Raw genomic sequence first — 27,448 nt, 5'->3', positions numbered from 1 at the left:
AAAAAAAAAAAAAAAAAAAGGGACATAAATAAATAAATTATTATGACCAGTGAACATTTGTAAGCTTTTTCATTTTCATTTTCTCCTAGTAATTTATAATTTACGGATTTTTTAAAGCAGGATTTGTCAAACTATGGACATATCTGTCCTACCATTTGTTTTGTATGGTATGTGCGCTAAGGATAGTTTGTACATTATAACGATTGAAAAAAAAATTCATAATGAAATTTTCATTTCTTAAAATTCAAATTTTAATGTTCATAAACTTTGATTGGGTTTCACTCATTTGTTTTCCTTTTGTCTGTGGCTACTTTCACTCTATAGTGGTCCTGTGGTTGCAGCAAAGAAACCCACAAGGTGACCCGCAATGCCTATGACTTTTACTATTTCCCTTTACAAATAAAAAAAGTTTTAGAACTGTTATTACAGAAGAAAATAAACCTCTACTGTATTTTTCTTGGAAATTTCTAGTGCCAAATGTCACATTTGTTTGACCCAAATCTCATTTATCAGCAGCTGGAGTGGGCAGTTTCTGTGCAAGTTTACAATATCACACCACAGGCAACCTCCTGTTCTACCCGCTTTTCTGCCTAAGAGCATTCCTTTAGGTATTCAGAGAGAGCTCAGCCTGCATGTCCCTTGAACAGGCGTCCCTGTAGTGGGAGTAAAGGATGAGGTTAAATCACCAGAGGCAATTCTCAACTAACTTGCTATGAAAGTCTGTGATGCTATTCAAATTTCACTTCTAGTATAATCACTTTTCCTTTTTATACTACACTTAGGTCTCTGTTGGCCAATTCCCTTTTTCAATTCTCTTTTTTTATTTTTTGTAAAATGATAGCAAGCTTACCATTAGGAGACAGAGAGTAAACACAAAAACCTGTGGATGAACTTGATAATGATCACCTCCAGACTTTGACAGAATTGACAGGATGAGTTATTAATGGTGAATCTGTTGAGTAATGACTTGCAGACTGAAGAGTTAGTAGTAAAATTTGTGCTCAATGTAATTATTCATAGTGAATATATTATGATAACCTGTTATTCTGGTACTGGTGTTACTTAACTAAACCATAAGTAACTGAAATTCATGTATACCAGAATGATATGAGGACTATCTATGTTTGAGGAGACAATGTAAAATTACACAGTTGGATATGGAAAAATAAGACTGGAATAACAGGGTATGGGGCTATTGAAGCAAACCTCAGGTAACATCACTGCTAGATCCCACTTAATAGGCACAAGCCTGTGGAAGGAGCAGCCGTCTTTTGATTTGGCTCACGGGGAATCGAGATTCTTAGAGGGACTGCCCTCTTCTTGACATGGGAAAACAAATGTCAAGTGAACTTTCCTACATACCGAATGACAGCTGGCAAGCAGAGAGCCCTCTGGCTTCGACAAAGGTATTTATAACAGATCATTTCATTCTAAAGCAAGAGTAAGCCAAGTAAAAAGCTGAGACTCTCAAACTGATCTTTGGAGCTAAAGCAGAGAAAATAATAATAAAATGTTATTATCACATTGTTCTGCTTATCACCTTATACATGATAGCTGTGAACAAAAAGCAGAACCTAGGTAAAGAACTCCTAAGCATGCTGATGGCATGTCAGGGCCACAGTAGCATATACAAGCCTCTTTTATTTCTACATTTTTGCATTGCCTCCTTGTTGAAGGACTACTTACAGCCATAGGTCAATTACTGATTTTGATTAACAGGCAGGTGTCTGTTCAGATAGCACTAAATCTTTCATGAACTCAAAACAAATGTTCTCAGTGTGCCTAATAATAAGAATGTGATGGGAAGATGATGAAGAAAAATATAAGAAAGTGAGAAGCTTTAATTTTTAAGTATAAAATAAAAGCTTAATTTCCCAGATATTTTATATTGCATCATTTTATTATGGAGAGTGAATTATAGTATTTTAATGTTTCATACATGCCTCAGATTTTCATATAATTTAAATTAATAAATTACATAACTTTAGGGATAAACTCCTGATATTTTTCTCTTTGTATTCAAAGGACTTGGCCAGATCATTCATCCTGAATTCATCTCATCATTCCTTGCATTATTATCTGTATTGTTGCAAGGTAAAAATGGAAAATGAGTTATCTTGACCTTAATTTTACTCTCTTGGCTTAAACTGTACAAGCTACACTATCAGGAACTTTTAAAGAACAGCCTATCATACTGCAATTCTACAGTTGGATAATTTCTGCAGCATTTAATTAATAGTAATCATCCTATAGCTTTAAGAAAGAAAATGATTCACTTACAATTCTGTGTCAAAGAAACCTGACCATTTGCAATCAGGTTGGAGAAATAACATTAAAATACTATATGACTTTTTATGAAGAAAAGCGACACAATAAAAGCATTATGTTTTTTCATATTTGCCCTTTTGAGTGCTGCCCTAGTTGATGTTTGCCTCAGTAACTCCCTTCAGTCACTTTGGTTCCACTTCAGCACTTTTTCTTTGAACTTGAAGTATATTGCTGGAGATTACTTGTTCAAGGTCATCAGCTTGCACACAGCTATAGAAACAACTCAAAACTATGAATAAAATCATGTCAGCCAAAACTCAGTTCCATTTCACACACAAAGAATTTTCTTCTGAAATAGATAGCCACTTACCGTCTTGCTAAGGGATATTGTGGAGGAGAACCTTACTTCCCCAAGCATCCCAAGGGAAGAACTAAATTAACACAGGGTATCTGCTTTTGTATTCGTCTTTAGAATTAAAAAAGATGCCTATGAGTTAAGTTAAATTCTTATTTATATCATCCCCCATGAGTTTGTGGACAAGGGACTTTCAGTGCCCAGAAGCCATGTTCTTTATCCAAGAATAAAATAAGGCTGTCAGATGAAAAGTGAAGTTTTCTTTTACAGCCTTATCTTCACTAGAAGGAGACAAATCTTTTGACTAGCTCAGCTGTAAACATTTCTTGTGCCTCTTCTGAGGGCAGTTCTGAGTAAAAATTATGGGTCAAATTTTTCTAAATTCAGTCTAATAGCTTTATTTTGCCTCTTAATAGAGGATTTGAACCTCATCATTGTACATTCTGTAAGTCTTTCTAGGAATGCAGACTGTATGAATGCAGAATGGATAAAAAAATTCATGTATTATGATAAAGGACTACCATAATTATGAATTCTTGAGTGCTCAGTACATTTTTTTGATCAGTCTCTCTGTGAATATACAGCAAATGATAATAAACATATCTTTCCTCTACATTAAGTCTCCTTTTTTAGATCCATGGGTAATAAGTCTGAGTGTGTTTTTTGCATATATTTAATAATATGCAACTATATTTTGCAAATATATATCTGGAAAAGAGAAAGAGTCTCCCTAGGGCAAAATTAAATTACTTATATGATACAGACTTGCAGAGAATAAGTGAAAGATTTAGAGATAAATAGAAATCATCTAATGTGGCACTAATGTAATCCTTCATTTTAAAATGAGTAAATCTCAGTGAGTGACAGAAAACCTTCAGTTAGAATATCGTAGTGAGGTTGGGTGCTCATTTATGAAAAAGGAAAAATGTATTTTTTACAAGCTTATAGTTTAGGTGGAGATCACTGTTTCCTCATATTCTTTTACTACATGTCTGCAAAGACATTTTAGTGACTTTTCTTTTTGCCATACAATTAGGAATACAAAAACCCAATTGTCATGATAGCCATCTTTTCCTTTCATTCCAGTGTCTACATTTTCAACAAAGATAGAAAAATTCACATATTATATGGAAGACCTTTACTGGAACATAGGGCATTTTAATAACATCAATAGCAAGGGCTTGCTTATTTTTGGCAAATGTTGTTAGTTATGAAAATAAATATTTAATTAAAAAATGTCAAGTAGCATGAGTTTATGTTCAGTAAGCATTTTTTAAGATGAAAAAGTAAAATATGCTCACAATAATGCTTTAATATGAGTGTTCATTTGTTGTAAAATTACTCTTATTATTTTTATTTTTGGGGGAGGGAGTCTCACTCTGTCGCCCAGGCTGGAGTGCAGTGTCCCCATCTTGGCTCACTCCAACCTCCGCCTCCTGGGTCCAAGTGATTCTGCTGCCTCAGCCTGTTGAATAGCTGGGACTACAGGCACGTGCCACCGCTCCCTACTAATTTTTGAATTTTGTTGTAAGATTATTTTAAATATGAGCTTTTTGTCATAAAAAGGTAGCTATGTAATAATGATAAATATAATAAGTTTAAGCTTTGGCTTACCTTTTCAAAAGTCTCTTTGTTGTAACATCATTCCCAGCAACAAAAGCTGCTTTAAAAATAATGACCTAGAACTTTATAGCACTAAGAAGTATTTATGGTAGAATATTTAAAATAGGTAGTTATATGTAAAAAAAAAAATCAACTTCCAGTCCAGGTGTGGTATCTGTAATCCCAGTACTTTAGTAGGCCCAGGAAGGTGGATCATTTCAGGCCAGGAGTTCAAGACAGCCTCGCCAACATGGTGAAACTCCATCTGTACTAAAGAAGAAGAAGAAGAAATAACCAGGCAGGGTGGCACATGCCTGTAATCCCACCTACTCAGGAGGCTGAGGCAGAAGGATCACTTGAGCCTGGGAGGCAGAGGTTGCAGTGAGCCAAGATTGTGCCACTGCACTCCAGCCTGGGCAAAAGAAGGAGATTCTGTCTCAAAAAAAACAAAAAAATTATCCATTGTCTAAATTTACTCTATATTTAATTGCATTCACACACAGCCCTCCTAAAAATGTTGCATTGATTTATGTCAACCAGCTGATTTAGACGTAAATATCAAAATTAGGAATCTTCTAAATCTACTAGAAATCTAGAATATTATTTAATTATTAGGAAAGCCTAGTAAATTTTCTGATATTTACATACTGCACTCACATTAATTGCCTGCTGATATAATTACCATATTTTTATTTTAATGTTTCTATTTTTCTTCTTGATTAATATGTTTTATATACCAATAAAAATAGCCTTTTCATATTTATGAAAAGGTTTAGGTGTTTATCTTCAGTTTTTGTTTGTTTCTCTATCTGTATATTTTTGATGTAAATATATTTTTTATTTAGATGGTTGCTAGTTAGATGTTTAACATTTACTTTATATCTTCTGGGTTTTGTGGCTTTCCCTCACAAATCTTTCATCTTGGACCCACCTAGAAGTAAAAATTAATCACCTAATTTTTAATATTCTAGTTTGTTTATGGCTTTTTAAAAAATTTTAGATTCAATGGGTACATGTGCAAGTTTGTTACATGAGTATATTGCATGATGCTGAGGTTGGGCTTCTGATGATCCCATTGCCCAAGAAGTAAACATAGTACCTGTGGATGATAGTTTTTCAACACTTTCCTTCTTCCCTCCTGCCCACTTTTGGAATCCCCCCATTCCTTGTTTCTATTTTTCTGTCCTTTTGTACCCAGTGTTTACTCCCACTTATAAGCGAGAACAGGTAGTATTTGTTTTTCTGTTTCTGTGATAATTTGCTTAGATAATGGCCTCCAGCTGCAACATCAATGTTGCTGCAAAGGACATGGTTTCATTCTTTATTATGGCTGCATAGTATTCCATGGGGAATATGTACCACATTTTCTTTATTCAGGCAACCACTGGCTGGCACCTGGGTTGATTCCATATCTTTGCTATTGTGAACAGTGCTGCAATAAACATATGAGTGCAGGTGTCATTTAGTAGAATGATTTCTTTTCTTTTGTTTATATACTCGGCAATGAGATTGCTTGGTTGAATACTAATTCTGTTTTTAGTTCTTTGAAAAATCTCCTAACAGCTTTCCACAAGGATTAAAGTTATTTGCATTCCCTCCAACTGTATATAAGCATTCCCTTCTCTTCAAAATCTTGCCAATATGTTATTTGTTGACTTTTTAATAGTAGCCATTCTGACTGGTGTGAGGTAGTATCTCACTATGGTTTTAATTTGTATTTCTCTGAAGATTAGTGATGTTGAGTATTTTTTTATGTTTCTTGGTTAAGTGTATGTCTTCTATTGAGATGTATCTGTTCATGTCCTTTGCCCACTTTTTAATTTTACTTGTCAATTTGTTTAAGTGTCTTAAAGATTCAGGATGTTAGCCTTTTGTCAAAAGCATATGTGCAAATATTTTCTCGCATTTTGTAGGTTGTTTTCTCTGTTGATAGTTTCTTTTCCTTTGCTAAAGCTCTTCAGTTTAATTAGCTCCCAATTGTCAATTTTTGTTTTGGTTTCATTTGCTTTTCAGAACATAGTAATAAATTATTTGCCAATTGTTGCCAAATGTCTGTAAGAGTGTTTCATAGGTTTTGTTCTATGATTTTTATGGTTTGAGGTCTTACATTTGAGTCTTTTATCTATCCTGAGTTAATATTTGTATGTATGGAGAAGTAGGAGTAAAATTTCATTCTTCTGCATATGGTAAGCCTGTGTTCCCAGAACAATTTATTGAGTAGAGTATTCTTTCCCTATTGTTTATTTTAGTTGACAGTGTCAAGGATCAGCTGATTGTAGATGTGTGATTTTATTTCAGGGGTTGCTATTCCTTTCCATTTATCTTTGTGTTTATATTTGTACCAGTACCATGCTGTTTTGGTTGCTGTAGCCGTATACTATAATCTGAAGTCAGGTAATGTGATGCCTTCAGCTTTATTCTTTTTGCTTAGGATTGCTTTGGATAGTTGGGCTCTTTTTTGGTTCTATATAAATTACAGAATAGTTCTAAGTCTATGAAAAAAATGGCATTGGAAATTTGGTAGGAATAGAGTTAAATTTGTAGATTGCTTTGAGCAGTATGGACATTTTAATGATATTGATTCTTCCAATCCATGAGCATTGAATGCTTTTTCATTTATTTGTGTCATCTGTGATTTCCTTCAGCAGTGTTTTGTAGTCCTCTTTGTAGATATCTTTCATCTTTTTAGTTTGATTTATTCCTAGGTATTTTTTGTGACATCGTAAATGATACTGCATTCTTGATTCTGTTCTTAACTTGCACATTATTTGTACATAGAAATGGCACTTATTCTTGCACATTGATTCTGTATCCCGAAATTTTGCCAGTTGTTTATCAAGTCTAGGGTCTTTTGATAGAATATGGTTTTCTAATCATAGAATTGTATCATCAGTGAAGAGCGATAATATGATTTTTTTTTTATTTTACTTGGATGCCTTTTATTTATCTATCTTGCCTAATTGCTGTAGTCAGGGTTTCCAGGGTTGCATTGAATAGAGGATTGATAGTGAACATCCTTGTCTTGTTCCAGTTTTTAGGCAGAATGCTTCAAGCATTTACATATTCAGTATGGTGTTGACTGTGTGTTTGCCTTAGATGGCTCTTATTATTTTGAGATATGTTTCTTCAATACCTAGTTTGCTGAGGATTGTCATCAGGAAGGGATGTTGGATTTTATCCAATGCTTTTTTGTATCAATTACGATAACCATATGGTTACTGTTTTAAATTCTGTTTATGTGGTGAATCACATTAACTGATATGCATATGTTAAATCATCCTTGTATCCCGGGAATAAAATCTACTTGATTGCAATGAATTAACTTTTGGGTCTGGTGCTGGATTCAGATTTGCTAGTATTTTGTTGAGGATTTTTGTGTCTATACTCATGAGAGATATTAGCCTATAGTTTTGTTGTTGTTGTTGCTGTGTCTTTGCCAGATTTTGGTATTAGGATGACAAAGGTTTCATAAAATGAATTAGGCAGGAGGCCCTCCTCCTTGATTTTTTGGAATTGTTTCAGTATGATTCGTACCAGTAGTATGATTCATACTTCTTTGTATATCTGGTAGAATTCTGCTGTGAATACATTTGGTCTAGGGCATTTTTTGTTTGATAAGTTTTGTAATGCTGATTGAATTTCATTACTTATTAATCTCTTCTGGATTAATGTTTTTTCCTAGGTCAGTCTTGGGAGGTTGTGTTTCCAATAATTTATCCCTTTCTTCCAGATTTTCTCATTTGTGTGCATAGAGGTGTTCATAGTACTCTCTGAGGAGCCTTTGTATTCATGTGGAATTGGCTGTGATGTCAACTTTGTCATTTCTGACTGTGTTTGTTTGGATCTTCTCTTTTTTTCTTGCTAACCAACTTTTAGTTTCATTGATTCTTTGTACAGTTCAGTTCATTTAGTTCTGTTCTGATTTTAGTGACTTATTTTCTTCTGCTAGCTTTGTGTAGTTTGTTCTTGTTTTTCTAGTTCCTTTAGATGTTCAGTTAAGTGGCTAATCTGAGATTTTTCTATCTTCTTGATTTAGACATTCATCACTATAAACTTTCCTGTTTACACTGCTTTTGCTGCACTTCAGGGGTTGTGGAATGCTATGTCTCTGTATTCATTTATTTTAAAAAATTAATTTCTACCCTAACTTTGTTTTTTAACCAGAGGCCATTTAGGGGCAAGTCGTTTAGTAGACATGTATTTGTATGGTTTTGAGAACTTCTCCCATATTTATTTCTATTTTTATTCCACTGTGATCCAAGAAGATGCTTCATACAATTAATTTTGTTAATTTATCAATACTTGCTTGATGACCAAGCATATGGTAAATTTTAGCATATGTTTTATATGAAGACAAGAGGAATATATATTCTGTGGTTGTTGGGTATTCTGTAAATATATATTAAGTCCATTTGTTCAAGTGTTGAATTTAAATCCAGTATTTCTTTGTTAGTTTTCTGCCTCAACGATCTGTCTAATGCTGTCAGTAGGGTGTTGAATTCCGCCACTACTACTATGTGGCTGTCAAAGTCTTTTCTTACGTCTAGAATTAATTGTTTTATAAATCTGAAGACTTTAATGTTGGGGGCATATATATTTAGAATAGTCGAGTCTTCTTGAATTGAACACTTTATCATTATCTAATGCCCTTCATTTTCCTTATTTCTTTTGTTAAAGTCTATCATCTTTTTCTGATAAAAGATTAGTGATCCTGCTCTTCTTTGTTTTTCATTTGCATGGTACATCTTTCTTTATCCCTTTACTTTGAGCCTATGGGTCTCATTACATATAAGCTGAGTCTCTGGAAGACAATGGAAGATGTGTCTTGTTTTTTTAAAATCCAATTTACCATTCTATGTCTTTTAAATTGAGAGTTTAGACTATTTATGTTCAATGTTAATATTGATATTTGAAGTTTTATCCCTGTTATGTTGTTAGCTTGTTGCTTTGTAGTCTCAATTGTGTAGTTGCTTTATAGGGTCTATGGGCTATGTGCTTTTGTGGTAGCAAGTATAACACTTTCATTTCCATGCTTAGAATTCCCTTAAGCATCTCTCATAGAGCCAGCCTGGTGCTAATAAATTCTCTTAGTGATGGCTTGACTGGGAAAGACTTTCTCTCTCCTTCATTTATGAAGCTTAGTTTGGCAGAATATTAAATTCTTGGCTAGCATTTCTTTAAGAATGCTAAAAATGGGCCCTCAATCTCTTCTGGCTTGTAAGATTTCTGCTGAGAAATATGTTATTAGAATGACAGGTTTCCCTTTATGGGTAATATGACCCATTTTCTTAGCTGCTTTTGATATTTTTTTTTCTTTTGCATTGACCTTGCATAGTCTGATAAGTATGTGCCTTGGGGATTACAGTCTTGGATAGTATATTGCATGAGTTCTCTGGATTTCTTATATTTGCATATCTACCTCTTCAGGAAGACTGGGGAAATATTCCTGAAGTATATCCTCGAATATATCTTCCAAGTTACTTGCTTTCTTTTCTCTCTCAGATACACTAATAAAGGTGTTTTACGTGATCCCATATTTCTTGAAGGATTTGGTCATGTTTTGAAATGATTTTTACTTTATTTTTGTCTGACAAGGTTGATTTAAAGGATTAGTCTTTGAGCTCTGAAATTCATTTTTTCTGCTTGGTCTAGTCTGCGATTAAGATTTCCAATTGTACTTTGAAATTTTTTAGCGAACTTTTTAATTGTAGAAAATCTGGTTCTTTCCAATACAACTATGGTATCTTTCAAATTTTGAATTATTTTCTAGCTTCTTTGTGTTGAATTTCAACTTTCTCTCAGATCTTATTAAGTTTCTTTGCCATCCATATTTTGAATTCTCTGTCATTTCAAACATTTCATTCTGGTTAGGATCCATTGCTTGGGAGCTATTGGGATCTCCTGAAGGTGACAAAACACGGGCTCTTTGTATTGCTGGGGTTTTTGCACTGGTTGTTTCTCTTCTGAGAGCTGACACTTTTTAATTTTACTTTTCAATTTTTTATCATTTGGATGTGGCTTCTTGATTTTTTATTCTGTTTTTTACCTTGGGGGTATGACTGTAGCATATATGGTGTTTTATTTATTGACTTCATTTCTGGGTGCTTTCAGAGTGCCAAGCCTCTGTAGGGGTTCCTTAGTTGCAAAAACGTCATATAGTGTCTTTCTAAGATGTTGTTTGTTGTAGCAATGTAATTTTATCTGGTGGTATTATTCAGGCTGCAGTCTAGTCGATGGTCCTTAAGTGTAAGAGGCAATAGGTAGTGGTGGGAGCAGAACAGAACAACAAGGAAGGGAGAAAGCACCCTCCCTCAGGACATGTTTGCCTTTAGTTGAGGCAGAGCTGCTAAAGAAGCCCAAGAAGCAGTCTCAGCCCACACTTCCTGGGCCCAATGGGAAGGGCCACTGCTGTGTCCACGGGGTGAGGGGAAGAGGTGACCCTCTTTCCACATCTGTTCCTGGGCTTTGGTAGCGACTTCGAGTTGCTGCACTCCATCCTCCTTTAGGTACAAACCACACAAAGGGTTAGATCTCCAGGAGAGTGGCATCTGCCTCTCTCTTGTTCTTCAGAGCTGAGAAGCACTGTCCCCAAGTGACCAAAGGAGTAGACTGGGGCACCCAGCAATGACCCACACAGACAGATTTCAGGTTGCAAAGCTGCCTTGGCTGCAGTCTTGCCATCTGCAAGAAACCTCAGCCTCAGCACCACTCCTCACACTCCAGTCCTGTGATGGGAGTGAGCCTAAATTCCAGTGCCAGCTGCTGGGGCACTCTCCACAGCCACCACTCACTGTGGCTCTGGAGGCCCTTCTCCCCATTCCCGAGCAAGCTCTCCAGTCTCTTTAGTCTTCAGAATAAAATTCCTGCCATTACCACCAGTCACCAAACAATATCTCTAAACACTCAGAATGGTGCCAGGTGTGGGCTTATAGTTGGAGAGAGTGGGGCCCCTCTCAGGTGAGTTACATGGGAAGTGTGGTTTGCTCATGTCTCAGTCTCACAACAGCCCACTTCAGAGCAGTGGCTATTGTCCTAGATATACCTAGGATGGCTCTGCTTCCCTATCCCTTCTTGGGTAGGCAGCAGCTGCCACCATCATCCCAAGTTCAGGCCAAGGGTGGGCTCAGTCCAATATGAAACTCTCAAAATGGTGCCTTGTTCCTGGATAGGGTAGAGCATCATCCAGGCAAGCAGTGTGAACAAGAAGCTAATGGGGAGTGTGGGCCAATTACCTCTGGATCTCACATCAGCCCCCTGCAGAGCAGTGAGTATTTTCCTTGATATGCATGCAATGCCATGGTTTCTCTGTCAGTCTTTGGTCAGGTGACAGTTGCACCCATGGCAGCCTGAACTCAAACCAAAGGCAGGGCTCAGCCCAGTATTAAACTCTCAAGATGACGTCTTCAGCCTAGAACTATAGAGGGTTAGCGGACCACCTAGGCATGTAGTGTGAACAAGAGGCTGTGGAGTGTGTGGGCCACTTATGTCTTAATCTGATCAGCAACTTGTGGCAGAGTGGTAAGTACCCCACCAGGGATTGCATGGGCATGCCTATTCTCCCCTGTTCCTCCTTGGATCATTGCAGTGGCTACAGCCATGTCTATAAGTCCCCAGTATCTGCACTCTCAAAATCACGTCCCACTGAGGTTGCTCCAGGCTCAAATGCCTCTGAGTTTCTGTGTGGGTTCCTTTTCTGGAGCAACATTTCTGGAAATCTTTAGGCAGCTCCATGTATCAGGCATGAGGCCCTAGTTGTTGGTCAGGGGTTTCTCCCTTGGCCCAGATTGTTAAACCCAATTTCAGAGCTCTGTGGGTTTCTATATTACTGTTCCCCCACATCCAGGATCTCAGTTGGTTTCCAGCTCTCAGTGTGTTCCCAGCTGGGTAAGCTGCCTGGAACACTAACTTTACTTACTTCTGGCACTTCCCATCTCTTCTCTGATGAATCCAAGTGTTCTCTCCCAGACGATCTGTACAGTGTGAATATGGACTTATTACTCTGACTCATTTCTGTAGAGGAGGTACATGCTACTTGGGTCTAGTCAGCCATCCTGATCTGTAGTTCTCTTAGGTTTTATTAGACTGTGACTGTTATGCTGGCAGGTTACTTAAACTCTTTGTTAATATATGTGGACCCAGAGAAGAGAAACAAACACTTCTCAAGTTCTGTGGCCATGTACACTAGGCTTGAGTCATCAATTCATCTAAAATTCATTCAGGTATGAGGAGTAAGATGGGAATCAAGATTTATTTATTTTTCTCAAAAGAGTAGCAAATTATCTTAGCATTATTTTTGTATAATAAGATGCTTTCCATTTATGTGTATACCCACTTTTATTACATTGAAAATATTCATGTGTATTAGGGTTATTTCTGGATTTCTTTCATATTTATTAATGTAGCTATTTTTCATCATCAGTAATTTTGTTTAAAGAAACCTCTGTAGTTACATACTTTTTAATATCTGGTAGGGTTTTCCCCCCCGAGCATCCTCTCTATTAGAAATTGTTTGGTTTTAAAGGATTCACTTCCTAATATTATACAGTTGAATTTCCAAAGAAATGCCACTATAATTTTATGAATTTCTTGTACAAATATCATTATTAATATATTAATATATTAAATATTATATAAATGCTGTAATTTATATCATTAATAAATTAAATGTTATACAAATTCTGCAATTTGTATTATTATATAACATAAAATGTTAAATAATTCTGCAATTTATTATTACATAACATTTAATTAAATTTTTACAAGAAATTTATAAAATTATACTGGCATTTCTTTGTAAGTAATATCATTCAGAATCAGTGTAGTTTTGTGTTTTTTTCCATAAATTCAACAAACATCTCTCAACAGACTTTTAGTGTTTTTGTGGGGTTTTTTTAGAGTTTTAGTGTTGTTTTTTGTTTTTGTTTTTCATCTAGAGCTGGCACTTAACTTGCTAACTTTATTTTTAGATGATTTGGTCTTAATGGTGATAACTTAAATAGGTTATTCTCTTCTTTCCACTATCTAAATGATTTTAATTTTTATTTAAAAATTGTACTGACTTGTATTCTGCTTTTCTGATTTGCCTGCTTCTACAAGTGCTGTGTTTTTTCTAATATTTTAAAAGTAATAATTTTTAGTTATTAAGGTGAACTATTACATGTAATACATACAATAGAAATGTGGCCTGTATTCTTTTCCTTAGTTATGAGCCAAGACATAGACTTCTTTTTGTATTTTCACATTTCAATGAGATTAGTTTAATAGCAAGCAAAATGCTGGGTTTTCAAAATTTATGTATCTACTTCAGCATCTAGAATTAAGTTTAATGATAAGTTTATATTGCTATACATAGCTACATATTACTCTATTAATATTTTATCAGGAACTGATATGGAATATTTTGGTTGCTTATTTGGCACATTTGGAATTACAATAATTTAGAAATGTTTGCAGGGCCACTGTTATATAACAAATTACTTAGAAAATAGAGACTATTATTTGTGCTGGAAAAATATTACCCCTGCAATGATACTTTTTATATAAGTATAAAAATGTTATACTAAAGCTTTATTTTTCATAGAAATATGAATACATGAAAGTCAATGAAATGTTTATACTATAAAACATTGAAAAAATAAGTAATTCTTTATAATAATATTTTTTAAAGCTTAAAGTCTGCTTTATGGATCATAAAAAAATGTTTTTGATTTTAAAGTATCCCAAAATGCTTCTCACTATTTACTGCTTTTTAAAGGCCAATATATAAACATAACTTTTTCCTAATGATTTGATGGCATCAAGGTCACCAAAGTGTTAGGTCAGGATGTTCTTTAGGTATTATATAATATGGGTTTTATGATTTGTTGTTGTTTAATAACTATAAGCAATTTTTCTATTTAAGTTGATGCACTTTTTTTCCTGGTTATTTTCTCACTGTCATCCATTGCTGCTTTAAATTGTCCTAAAGCATTCTACTTCATAGGGTTATAAAATGGCTTGGAAGTCTAGTTATTAGTATTGCATTAAAATTGTACTAAAAAGTCATTGTGAGAACAGGTAAAGACCTCTCTGGCGAGATGAATAAGAGAACTTTATCTTCTTTTTAGGAGCTTTTTGTGACATCTCTTTTGTCATTTCAGAAAACTTTTTATCACTGAATTCTGTGCTGTATGCAAGATAAATGAGGTTGCTTTTTACTTGAATTATAAATACAGCAACAAATTGTGCTATCTGCATTGCTAAAATAGAGTGTACAAACATTAATTACTATTTTTCCTCCCTCCAAAATAATTATATTTGCCTATATAAGTAAACATCTCTAGTGAGACCGAGAACTGCATTTTGGATAACATCTTGACCACTTTTTCTCAGTTTTGCATTTTGAGAAAGGAGTCTACTGTTTGTTTTGCTGTGAGAAATGTACTTTTGTATTTGTATTATATCTAATGTCTTCTAATTAAATTATTGAACTTGAACACCAATGCATTATAGATTGTAAAAATCAAATTTGAAAGAATTATACTGTACTGCTGCTGTAACAAATTACCATAGACACGGTGGCTTAAAGCCACTGCCATCTAGGACCTCAGAGTTCTGTAGGTTAGAAGTCTGGGGTGGTATGTCTGAATTTTCTGCTCAAGATCTCAAAAGGCTGAAATCAAGGTGCTCACTAGGCTAAACTCTCATCTGGAGCTCTTCCAAACTTATTTTGATTGTTGACAAAATGAATTCCTTGTGGTTGTAGAACTGAGGTACTGTTTTCTTGCTGGCTGTCAGGTCAGGATTACTCTCAGCTTCTAGAGACTACTTGTGTTCCTTCTCATATGGCCCTCTCCATCTTCAAGCCAGGAACAGTAAGTCAAGTCCTGTTCATGCTTCAAACTCTCTGATTTTCCCTTCTACCGGTAACTGGAGAAAGCTCTCCTTCCCCTTCTACCACTAGACAGAAAAGTCTCTCACTTTCAGGGGACCACATCATCAGGATCAACAAGGTATTATTCCTATTATAAAGTCAACAATGCTACATAGCATAGCAGTTCATGGACTGACATTTAACATATGCAGAGGTTCTATAAAATAGGTCATGCAATCTCAGGAAGGGGAATTTTTAAAATCCCGCCCACTGCATATATTAATTGCAATTAACTCTTTTTACATCTGGAATGATGTTGTAAAAAGAAGTGTTTCTCAGAGTGGGCTCTAGAGCCAGGTTAATACTGCGGATGTACCAGGTGTTATCTGAGAGATACTGTGTAAGCGATTAAAGTTTTCTGTAATCTGTTTTTTATTATGTAAAATTGACACAATAATATGTATCTCATCAGGCTTTTATAAAATGAAATGCACTAATGTAGGTAAATGTCTTAGAGCAAAGGAAATACTCACTAAACATTATTTATTAAGATCTTATTTATAAACTCTGCACAAAACACCTTTGTTCACTATTTAAGAATAATATTTCAATTAAAATATGCATAAAGTGTCAAGTAGCTCTTAATAATACATGTATCATGAATTCTCTTGGTTTTATGAATACTTCTGTTTAAGGCTGGTTGAGTGAAGCAGTAGAAATGAAGAACGAACAAAGAAATCAGTAATTGATTATGATCTATTAGCTGTAAATGCACTCATACCAGCCTTGTGAATACTTCTTATTGAAAATGATCAATGGGCATTTCAGGAATTATTTCTAATAACTCAATATCAAAATTTGATATTACTATAAATGCTATATACCTATCCCTTAACTGAATATAGTCTATAATGAATTATCAAGTTTATATCATTACACATAAATATATCATTACACATGTTTATATTACATATAAACATTACACAAATATATATATCATATAAATATATAAAATATATCATATGTTGTCTTGTATCAAATAGAAAAATTCCTAATATTATTTCACATTTTCTATATATGGTGAATGAATTTCACCTTTGAATTGTATAAGTACATTAGATTAAGATTCTTTGCACATTCTTTTAGATTCTTTTATAGTATACATTTTATAAAATAATATTACTGTACAAAATGATAGCTCACGGAATGATAACATAATTTCCTACTAAAGCTAATGCAACTTTGACATGTTTCTAATGGCAGTGGTCTTGAATTTAATACATTTACAACTAATGGATCATAATCAATTTAGAGGAAAAACAACATATGGATATAACCACTCCTAATAATAGTTTTCTGTGGCAGATGTGGCCATGTGCTGGTTTTAATGTACTTAAACATTATTTAAATTAGTTATATATGATTATTGTTTAGAGATTGAACGTTTTAAAAATCTAGATTTCTGTATCCTGTTAATAAGTCAAAAACCCTGGCAATACTAAGCCAGAATTTCCAATGGCAATAACAAAGTAGCAATTGTTATTTTTAGGTAGAGTTGGCATTCTTCACTTAGCAAAAGTGGTCAGCACTCTACCATGCCTGCAGTCCCACATTTTATTATATTTTGAATAAATGTATGGGGTATATGTGCAATTTTGTTACATGCATGGATTGCATAGTGGTCCACTCAGGGCTTTAGGGTAGTCATCACCTAAATGATGTATATTCTACCCACAAAGTAATTCGCCTTCACCTTACAGGTATTTGAGATACAACTGATGGTTTCATTAACAGAGTAACCCCAAAGTAATCATGTCTTAAACTTTTCTTTTTAATCTCTTCCAAATTTATTACATACCACTGCAGTAGTCCACTCTAACTTGTACTCTGTTTGTAATCTTTATTATGAAACATATTGCTTTTGCTCTGAGGAACAACAAAGGCTAAAGTTACTCAGAAATGTTTTTGTCCTTTCCTTCTGACTCAGAAAATAGCTAGGGGAATACATACACTCATAAACAAAAGAAAACAAGCAAACTCACAGATTGACAAACTAATAATAATAGAATTAGGAGGCTCAGACAGACAGCTGGTAAAGTACATTGGCGAGGAAATTCCATAAAGAATATTATCATTAATAACTTTCATTAGAAAAAGAAAAATCATATCTCAATTTTATTCTTCTTAAAAAGAGGATAAAACATTTATAATACCTGCTGACATTTGAATATCAATTACATTGGCTAGAATTAGTAAGCTCTACAAATATAAAAGATCCTTTTTCATTTTGTGTTGCTAAACTTCATATAACTAAGAAAGATTTAAGACTGGAGTATAAATAGGCCTTGGTTTCTGAGGTAGGCTGAATAATGCACTTCCCCCCCCACCACACACACACAAAAATGTCTATATCCGAAACCCTGGAACCTGTGAATATGTTATGTTACCCAGCAAGAGAGGGATAAAATTCATGAAATAATTAAGGTTGTTAACCAGCTGAATGTAACATAGACAGATTAAATTGGGATAAGCCCAATATAATCACAAGGGTCAATGTTAGAGAAATGCAATGTTGCTGGCTTTGGGGATAGAAGAGGGGACAACAAGGAATGTTGTGGCCTCTAGAACAGCGGTCTCCAACCGTTTTGGCACCAGAGACTGGTTTGGTGGGAGAACATTTTTCCACGGACAGGGGTGGGGGAGTGGGGGTTGGTTTCAGGATGAAACTGTTCCACCTCAGGTCATCAGGCATTAGATTCTCATAAGGAATGAGCAACCTAGATCCCTCCCATGTACAGTTCACAATAGGGTTTGCACTTGTATGAGAATCGAATGCCACGGCTGGTCTGACAGCAGGTGGAGCTCAGGGTGCTGCTCACCTCCTGCTGTGCATCCTGGTTCCTAACAGACCACAGACAATGACCGGTCCGTGGCCTGGAAATTGGGGACCCCTGTTCTAGAAGATGGAAAAGGCAAGAGAAATGATTTTCACCTACAGCCTCCTGAAAGAAATTAGCCCTGGCAACATTTTGATTTTAGTGCATCAGAACCATTTCAGACTCCTGACCTCCTGAACTGTAAGATAACACATCTGTGTTATTTTTCACTAAATTTGAAATATTTTTAACAGCAGCCATAGTAAATTAATATAAATTCTCGTTTCAAAAGCAAAGATGGGAATGAGCTCCTATTTCTGCTGTAGCTATTTATTAGGATAAGTGAGTAGGTCACTTTTGAAGACTGAAGTTACAGGAAAAACTGTAAAAGTTAAAAATCCTGTATGTATTGAGATTTAAGACATAGCTGCCTTATTTGGATGAGGCTTTGAAATCTAAATCAATTCCTCACTTTTCCTTTTTGAATTGCAACTCCTTTGGTTCCTCAGAAGTCTTAATTTCACTCATTCCTAACTATTTCTTCTGAGGAAGGTAACTGGACCTCAGATTCCCTGCAAAGATTTTGAGCAAGGCTTTGGAGGCTGTAGGAATTACAGTTGTCCAAATACTTTCTTTCTTGTCCACCCATACCAGAAAATATGAGGAGTCTAATGGGATTGTGTTAACTAGGATTAGGTAACACTCTTCTGCCATCATCAGTCAAAAGTTAGTTACAAGACACAGATATCTGTGTATAATGTTTTTTTATTTTTTTGAGACTGAGGAGCCTCACTCTTTTGCCCAGGTTGGAGTGCAGTGGTGCGATCTCAGCTCACTGCAATCTCCACCTCCCGGGATCAAATGATTCTCTTCCCTCAGCCTCCCCAGGTAGCTGTGACTACAGGTGTGAGCCACCATGCCCAGCTACGTGTGTGTGTGTGTGTGTGTGTGTGTGTGTGTGTGTGTGTTTAGTAGAGACAGGGTTTCACCAGAGTTTGAGGCCAGCTGCTCTCAACCTCCTGACCTCAGGTAATCCACCTGCCTCAGCCTCCCAGAGTGCTGGGATTACAAGTGTGAGCCGTGCGCCAGGCCATCTTTGTATAACACTTCTTTTTTAGTTATATATTCATATAATACAAAAGTTATCAAGCTTTGAGAATACAGACTACTTTAAACTTATTCAACTATGTAGTTTGCTTTAGAATTTTGATTGGAAGATAAATGAATAAAACATTCAATATCCAATATAATATATTAAAATAGAAAATAAATATATTTGTTAAAAATATTATACATGTTAATTAACAGTATTAAATAATTTTTGGGAACATTGCAGTTTATTTTTATTCTAACAATAATTTCCTAATACTTCAAAATTGGTTATATATTGTAATGAACCTATATTTTTAGAAATATGAGAAAGCAGGTTTAATATATCTAATTTAATTTAATATCTAAATCATTATTGCTATTACCTTTAAGTAAAAATTGAGCATAAATTATATCTTTTTTTACTTTAATTAGCAAAACTTCTGATACCAAGTCTTTATATTCATTTAGTTTATTACTGGTTGGGTTCTAAAGAGCAAATGAGTCCCCAGAGGAATGTATTCCCTAGATTTGCAAACTTTTACTACAAGTAAAATAGATAATTAGTGCTTAAGCAAAGGTACACAAGAATGTTAATTTCCTTTGTAGAAATGTTTCATTATTGAAGATGAAACATTGGTTAAGGTGAGTCTGAACAGTAAGTCAAGTACTGCATCAAGATCAGTATTTGTTAGCTTATATCATATAAACATCGGGGAGTTTGTTCTAGGCAGGTATTTTTAATGAGAATTGGGTAATTAAACCCATTAAAACAAATCTCACCAGCGATTTAGCTTCTTTCAATTTCTATTTTATTTTGCATTTCACAAACTTCTATGTTAAGAGCTTTTAGGAAATATGAGCTATATTGTTTAGAGATTCTAATATGAATGTTCAGGATAGAAGATCATTTTATAAAATTCTACTAAGCTATTCTCCAGATCATTTTCTAAAATCCAGTTTAAAAAGCATAGCAAATATTTGCCTATGTATCTTACAATTGACTTTTAAAACCTTCAGTTATTTAAGGCATATGACAAATTGAAAGAAAAATGTGGTAATATTTTATGAACTTCACTTTCAGAAATTATACAAATAACATGCATAGCTTATTTATGTAAAAGGGCTTTCATAACTATTTTTCAAGCTGGAATTTGCTACATTTTTTAGTGAAAAAGGTGATAGAGGAAAGCTGTAAAATCCACTGACAGAACTGAGTCAAGCTCAACAATGTTTCTGTTGAAGCAATAGTTTAGCCTGAGATCATTTGTAATTCAAAGAAAATGAACATTTGTGTCTGTTTTGATCATCATTTGTGTCTGCCAAGAAGAGAAAATAAAGTAGTTGAATTACTACTCCTTTTGTTTTTCTGCCACTTGTTCTTTTTTTTAAAAAAATGAATATGACAAGAGTATTTTCACATCCTAATTTGTACTGTGCTTTGGCAGGTTGTTTATTGGATTTATTGCAATTGGTGACTTGTTGATTTTATGTTTTACCAGGAGCTACAACTATAGAGAAATATGATCTGAGAACAAATTTGTGGATCCAGGCAGGGATGATGAATGGCAGGAGGTTGCAGTTTGGTGTGGCTGTTATTGATGACAAACTCTTTGTAATTGGAGGTCGAGACGGCTTAAAGACATTGAACACTGTTGAATGTTACAATCCCAAAACCAAGACATGGACTGTCTTACCACCAATGGCAACACATAGACATGGTCTAGGTAAGATCTCTTACTTTATTTATATTAATTTTAGAAGTATGTTATTGATAATGTAAATATACATTTACAATATTACTGATGCCTTTCTTAGTAAATTTGTGTTGCTATAAGGGAATACCTGAGACTGGGTGATTTACATAGAAAAATTTTTTGGATTATGATTCTTCTAGCTGTAATATTGGGCCTTTTAGTGAAAGTTTCAAATTGCTTCCACTTATGACAGAATGCAAGGGAGGCAATGTATTAAGAGATCACAGGTTAGAGAGGAAGCAAGAGAGACAGAAGCATGTTTCAGGCTCTTTTTAACAACCAGCTCTTTGAGGGAAGTAAGAGAACAAGCCCTTATTACCACGAGGACAGCACCAAGCCATTCATGAGGGGTCTGCTCCCATGATCCAAACATCTCCCAGTACTCCCCACCTCTGACACTGGAGATCGAATTTCAACATGAGTGTTGAGGGGACAAAATCCAAACTATGACATGCCATCAGTTATCATTACCTTTAGGTAAATTATGGGTTTATTTGATGCATATTTTTATTTAAATGTCTTGACTTCTTCCTGTGTTTACTAATGTTAAACTCTTGAGATAGATGTTAAAGTTTTCAAAAAGAGTAGATCCCAAGCCATCCTCAAAGGAGTCCTCAAGCTTTCCTCAAAGATCATACAATATGTAAAGATGAATATGGAACAATGAAGTGACATGGAGACGCTAAAGTAGTGCAACCCAGAGGGAAAAATCCTTAATGTGGATTGAGTAAAACTTAAAGTGGCTTTCTCTCACATTACTGAATAAGCAATTCTGTGTCTTTGCATCTAATTGATTCCACCTTGAAAAATCTGTGGGAAAGAGAGTAATACAGGTTTAGAGAAAGAACAACACATTCTCAGGCACCATAGGTCATTTTGATAGGATTTATCTATTCCCTACCATAGGGTAACCTGAAACTAGGGAGAACTGTATCTAGATTCAGAAGATCTCGATGTACATCTTGAATTTATCACTTTCTATTTGAATGATGTGGGGCCAGCATTTAAACTCAGCCTCGGTTTTCTGATTTGCCACCAATTCAACATTACTAAATAGATAAAAATACAATAATTAAAATGATTATGGAATCATTTTGTAAATGGTGAAGTCCTATATAAATATTTTAGAGAGCAATTTAATAAAAACTAACAGTTCGTGAATTTACAGTTTGTCTTGTAAGCATTGTAAGAAGTACAAATTTGAAAATCTAAACTTAGCCAGCAAATTGGCTAAGTTCTTCTTTTCCTATATTTAGAATATACATATAGACAGATAAGAGTTTAATTGCAAATCCATAGATTTAGACATTCATAGGTAAGCAAAATTAATAGTTGTTCAATGTCCATGTTTCCGGCACTGTATTTTGCGTTGATGTCTACTCTACCATCAATCCAAAGTAAAATTTAAAGAAATTAAATATACACAGATTGCTGCAGGGAGAGAGAGAAAGAGATAAGAAAAGATGGCTGACAATGCTTTTGTGGAAAACTGTCTTTGATTTACACACCAATAACAGGTTCAGTCAATTGAAGCCAGATTGATGGGGGCACAAGATATCTGTGTTCTCCCATGAGACAGAGTGCTTCCTTTAGAATCAGTCATATTCCTCATGTCCGTTTTAGGCACATGGATGAATCTGGAAACCATCATTCTCAGCAAACTGACAAAAGAACAGAAAATCAAACACCACATATTCTCACTCATAGGTTGGTGTTGAACAATGAGAACACATAGACACAGGAAGGGAAGCATCACACACTGGGGTCTGTTGGTGGGGACTAGGGGAGGGACAGCAGTGGGTAGGAAGGTTGGGGAGGGATAACATGGGGAGAAATGCCAGATGTAGGTAATGGGGGGATGGAGGCAGCAAACCACATTGCCGTGTGTGTACCTATGCAACAATCCTGCATGATCTGCACATGTACCCCAGAACCTAAAGTGCAATAAAAAATATAAGTTAAAAAAATCAAAGTCCTTTATGATCAGTTGAATCATAGGGAGTTCAGCATTATGTATCCTACTCAAATACAATAAACACGCTTGGCCTAAGACTGCTGATCTTCCAATGTGGTGTTACAGTCTTCGCCTTCTTCCATCTTCCAGGGACTTCTATTGGATAGACAGTGATATTTCTTGTTTAATCTTTCATGTTATTAAGTTTTATTTTATATTTTTGTCTTTATCCCTTCCTGATAACTTTATTAGCCTTCCAAATTGTTCTTAATCTGTGTGCATCATGGTATATATTTCATGTATTGATATCTTAATGTGAATTGTTTGTTTTTTATGTTCTTACTACCCCTTAATTTATTGTAACTGCTTTCTTCTTTTTAGAGGTTTTCATATCCTCCCTTATCTCTGTTAGGCTGTGCACTGTTCCCATTCAAATTCCTATCTGCTTCTTTAATTCTTTTTGTTGTGGATTTAGCTTCTTCTTCCCTCCTTCTCCAATTCTTTCCTTTTTTTTTTTTTGTCTCTCTCTCCTCTTTCTCTATAGTTCATCCTTTTTCTCCTTTTTTTTCTACTGTTTCTTTCCTGCTCTTATTCCTGTTCCTCATCTCCCACCATTTCTTAACCCTCTTTTTGTTTCTCTTTCTCTTCTAATTCTGATTAGTTGTGGTTGTGTCCTCTGTAATAAGTAATCCTTTTATCTTGAGTACTCATGTGGCCAGTATCAGATACTGTGGGTAACTGTATGAAGGACTAAGGCATATGTTATTTTTTGTATCTTACTAAAACATCAGGAGTAGCTGGGGGAATTACAGCTGGGCATGAATCCCTAACCCTATAAGCTGACTTTGCTCAACCTATTTGCTGCTATCTCCAGTATGTAGGCCTCAGGAATTGCATCTATTTACCTCCTTTTGCCCTCACGAGATTTTCTTCCTTATCTGTGGATGCCTTAACCTTAGAGCTGGTAGCTTAAATAAGAAGGTAATATTCATGACCAGCAAGTCTGTTTGCTTCTGCTGTTCAAAAGTCCTCGTTCAAGCTGGGCTCTGATGGCATTCTGATGTTAACATTCCAGTTCTGACAAGTTCTGTGCTGATGCTTATGCTTCTTCACTTAGCAGTACGGAACACGCAGCAACTCTTCCTAAGGGAACAATGTGGGGTAGTATAAAAAGAACATATCAAGTTTTCCTCCCAGATAGTCTCTCAAGGCAGTGCTCTAAATTTTTGTCTCACTCAGAGTGTCACAACTGATGTTAGGTTCTCAAATATGTATGATTACTCTCTCTTCAGTATAATTGGCAGGATTGTGTGTGAGTGTTAAACCAACAGCTTGTGCTAGTTTTTTACTTGTTCAGAAACTAAAGTATGTCATGTTCTTAGCCACACCATTAATTTGTATCTATGTGTGGCATGCAGTGTTATTACAAAATTGAAAATATAATAATATACATTCCAGTGACATGAAGCTAGAGTCTAAAGAAAAATTTTAAAAACTAAAAAAAAATGAAAACTCAAAATATGTTTTGACTTATATAGCTTTTTACCCTTTGATTTATGTGACAAAAAAAATCTTACATGATTTTATGAGAAAGTCACATGGGTTCTGTAGTTGCTCAAACTATGTGGTTTAAAATTTTTCACAGCTATCAATAAATGATGATTCTGCTGGATAAAGAAACATACAAAACTTATATGCATTTAAATTCGGTGACATCAAGGGAGCAAATTATCTGCCTAGGGAATTAAACAAATTAAGACCACAGTTTTTTTAAGCATGCTACAAATTTTTATTTTATCAATTAAGTCTTTAAGCACATAATTTTATATAGTGTCTTTTTTCATGATGCTTTATGTCATATAAGATTGAATAAGGCATTACTACAATGCACTATTTCACTTAAGTATTTTGAGGAGAAATTAGTAAAGAATAACACTGATTGCTATGAATTTTTATATGCTATGCGATATATGTTAAATATATGATGGGGTTGTTTTTGTTTGGTTTGGTTTGAATTCAGATATAATTCACATACCATAAAGCTAATTAAATTTGAAAGTATAGAATTCAGTGTGTTTGAATGTATTCAGATGAGTGGACGTTACCACTAGCATATGCCAAAGCATTTTTGTCATCCTGAAATGGAATCCTGTACCCAACAGTGTCAGTCTTAAAAACCGAGTCCTTCTTAACAGCAATTAATCTACTTTATATCTCTATGGATTTGCCCATTCTGAATATTTCATGTAAAAATAATTTTACAATTTGTGGCCATTTGTGTATGGTTTCTTTGATGTAGCATAATGTTTTAAAGTCCATTCAAGGAAGTATGTATCGGTCTTTCATTCCTTTTATGAATGAACAATATTCCATTATTAAGCTTTATCACATTTGTTAATACATCATCAATAGAAGGACATTTGGGTTGTTTCCATATTTTGACTGTTATGATTTAAACTACTATATGTGCCTTTTTGTTTGAACATGTTTTTGATTCTTTTGGGTATATACCTAAGTGTGGGATTGAGTCATATGGTTAACTCTTAGTTTCACTTTTGGAGGAACTGCAAAACTGTTTTCCAAAGTGGCTGCACCATTTTCTATTCACAATAGCAATGTATGAGGGTACCAGTGTCTTCACATTTCTGCCTAGGCTTGTGATTTTATTAAAATAATCCCAGTATATTTGAAGTCATATCTCATCGTGGGTTTATATGCATTTCTCTAGTTCCTCATGTCTAATTATTTTTGGGAATCTTTTTTGTTTACCTTCTTTGGAGAAAGCTCTATTGAAATATTTTCTCATTTTTGTCTTGGGGTTAGTTTTCTTTTTATTGTTGAGTTATAAATGTTCCTTAGGTTTTGATACTCTGGTTATAAGGCCTCTATCAGACATTAAGATTTGTAAATATTTTCTCCCATTCTATGAATTTTTTTTTTCTAGTTTTAAGTTCTGGAGTACACATGAAGGAAGTGCAGGTTTATTACATAGATAAACATGTGCCATGATGATTTGCTGCTATCACCTAGGTATTAAACCCAGCATGCTTAGCTGTTTTTCCTGATGCTCTCCAATTTTCTTGATAGTGTCTTGTGAAGCACAAAAGTTATTAACTTAATGAAATTCCATTTATTTATTTTGCATGTGGTTTTACTAAAAAATTATTTTCTAATCTATGTTCATGAAGATTTATACCTATGTTGTCGTTTTATTTTTTGCTCCTGTTCTCTCTCCTTTTTTTTAATTGTACTTTAGGTTCTGGGGTACATGTGCAGATCATGCAGGATTCTTGCATAGGTACACACATGGCAATGTAGTTTGCTGCCTCCATCCACCCGTCACCTACATCTGGCATTTCTCCCCATGTTATCCCCCCGCTGCCCCTCCCTTGCCCCCCTTAACAGACCCCAGAGTGTGATGCTCCCCTCCCTGTGTCCATATGTTCTCATTGTTCAGTACCCGCCTATGTGTGAGAACATGTGGTGTTTGATTTTCTGTTGTTATGTCAGTTTGCTGAGAATGATTGTTTCCAGATTCATGCATATCTCTACAAAGGACATGAACTCATCATTTTTTATGGCTGCATAGTATTCCATGGTGTATATGTGACACATTTTCCTTGTCCAGTCTATTGTCAATGGGCATTTGGGTTGGTTCCACATCTTTGCTATTGTAAACAGTGCCATTACAAACATACATGTGCATGTGTCTTTATACTAGAATGATTTATAATCCTTTGGGTACATACCCAGTAATGGGATTGCTGGGTCAAATGGAATTTCTAAGTCCCTGAGGAAGCACTGCACTGTCTTCCACAATGTTTGAACTTGTTTACACTCCCACTAACAATGTAAAATGTTCCTATTTCTCCACATTCTCTCCAGCATCTGTTGTCTCCACATTTTTTAATGATCACCATTCTAACTGGCATGAGATGGTATCTCAATGTGGTTTTGATTTGCATTTCTCTAATAATCAGTGATGATGAGCATTTTTTCATATGTTTGTTGGCCTCATATATGTCTTCTTTTGAAAAGTGTCTGTTCCTATCCTTCGCCCACTTTTGGATGGGTTTGTTTTTTTCTTGTAAATCTGTTTTAGTTCTTTGTAGATTCTGGATATTAGCTCTTTGTCAGCTGGGTAGACTGCAAAAATTTTTTCCCATTCTGTTGGTTGCCAGTTCACTCTAATGATTGTTTCTTTGGCTATACATAAGCTCTGGAGTTTAATTAGGTCTCATTTGTCTATTTTGGCTTTTGTTGCTGATGCTTTTGGTGTTTTAGTCATGAAGTCCTTGCCTATGCCTATGTCCTGAATGGTTTTGCCTAGGTTTTCTTCTAGGGTTTTTATGGTGTTAGGTCTTATGTTAAGTCTTTAATTATTCTGGAGTTCATTTTAGTGTAACGTGTCAGGAAGGCATCCAGTTTGTGCTTTCTGCACACTGCTAGCCTGTTTTCCCAACACCATTTATTAAACAGGTAATCCTTTCCCCATTGCTTGTTTTTGTCAGGTTTGTCAAAGAGCAGACGGTTGTATATGTCTGCCATTGCCTCAAAGGCCTCTGTTCTGTTCCATTGGTCTATATGTCTGTTTTGGGACAAGTACCATGCCGTTTTGATTACTGTAGCCTTGTAGTATAGTTTGAAATCAGGTAGTGTGATGCCTCAGCCTTTTTTCTTTCTTTTTTTTTTTTT

At 34.9% G+C, this 27,448-nt stretch overlaps 1 protein-coding gene across 1 annotated transcript in view; it reads left to right on the top strand.

The window, feature by feature from the left end:
* Positions 1-27,448, top strand: part of KLHL1 (kelch like family member 1) — a 422,085-nt gene that overhangs the window by 292,357 nt on the left and 102,280 nt on the right. Inside the window, exon 7 of the mRNA XM_017523615.1 lies at positions 20,545-20,769. Within this exon, the coding sequence (XP_017379104.1) occupies positions 20,545-20,769 (225 nt within the window). The remainder of the gene's footprint in view (positions 1-20,544; positions 20,770-27,448) is intronic.

This window comes from Cebus imitator, unplaced genomic scaffold (assembly GCF_001604975.1).
Source record: "Cebus imitator isolate Cc_AM_T3 unplaced genomic scaffold, Cebus_imitator-1.0 Scaffold29, whole genome shotgun sequence".
NCBI lineage: Eukaryota > Metazoa > Chordata > Mammalia > Primates > Cebidae > Cebus > Cebus imitator.
This window is presented reverse-complemented; position numbering and strand designations above follow the sequence as displayed.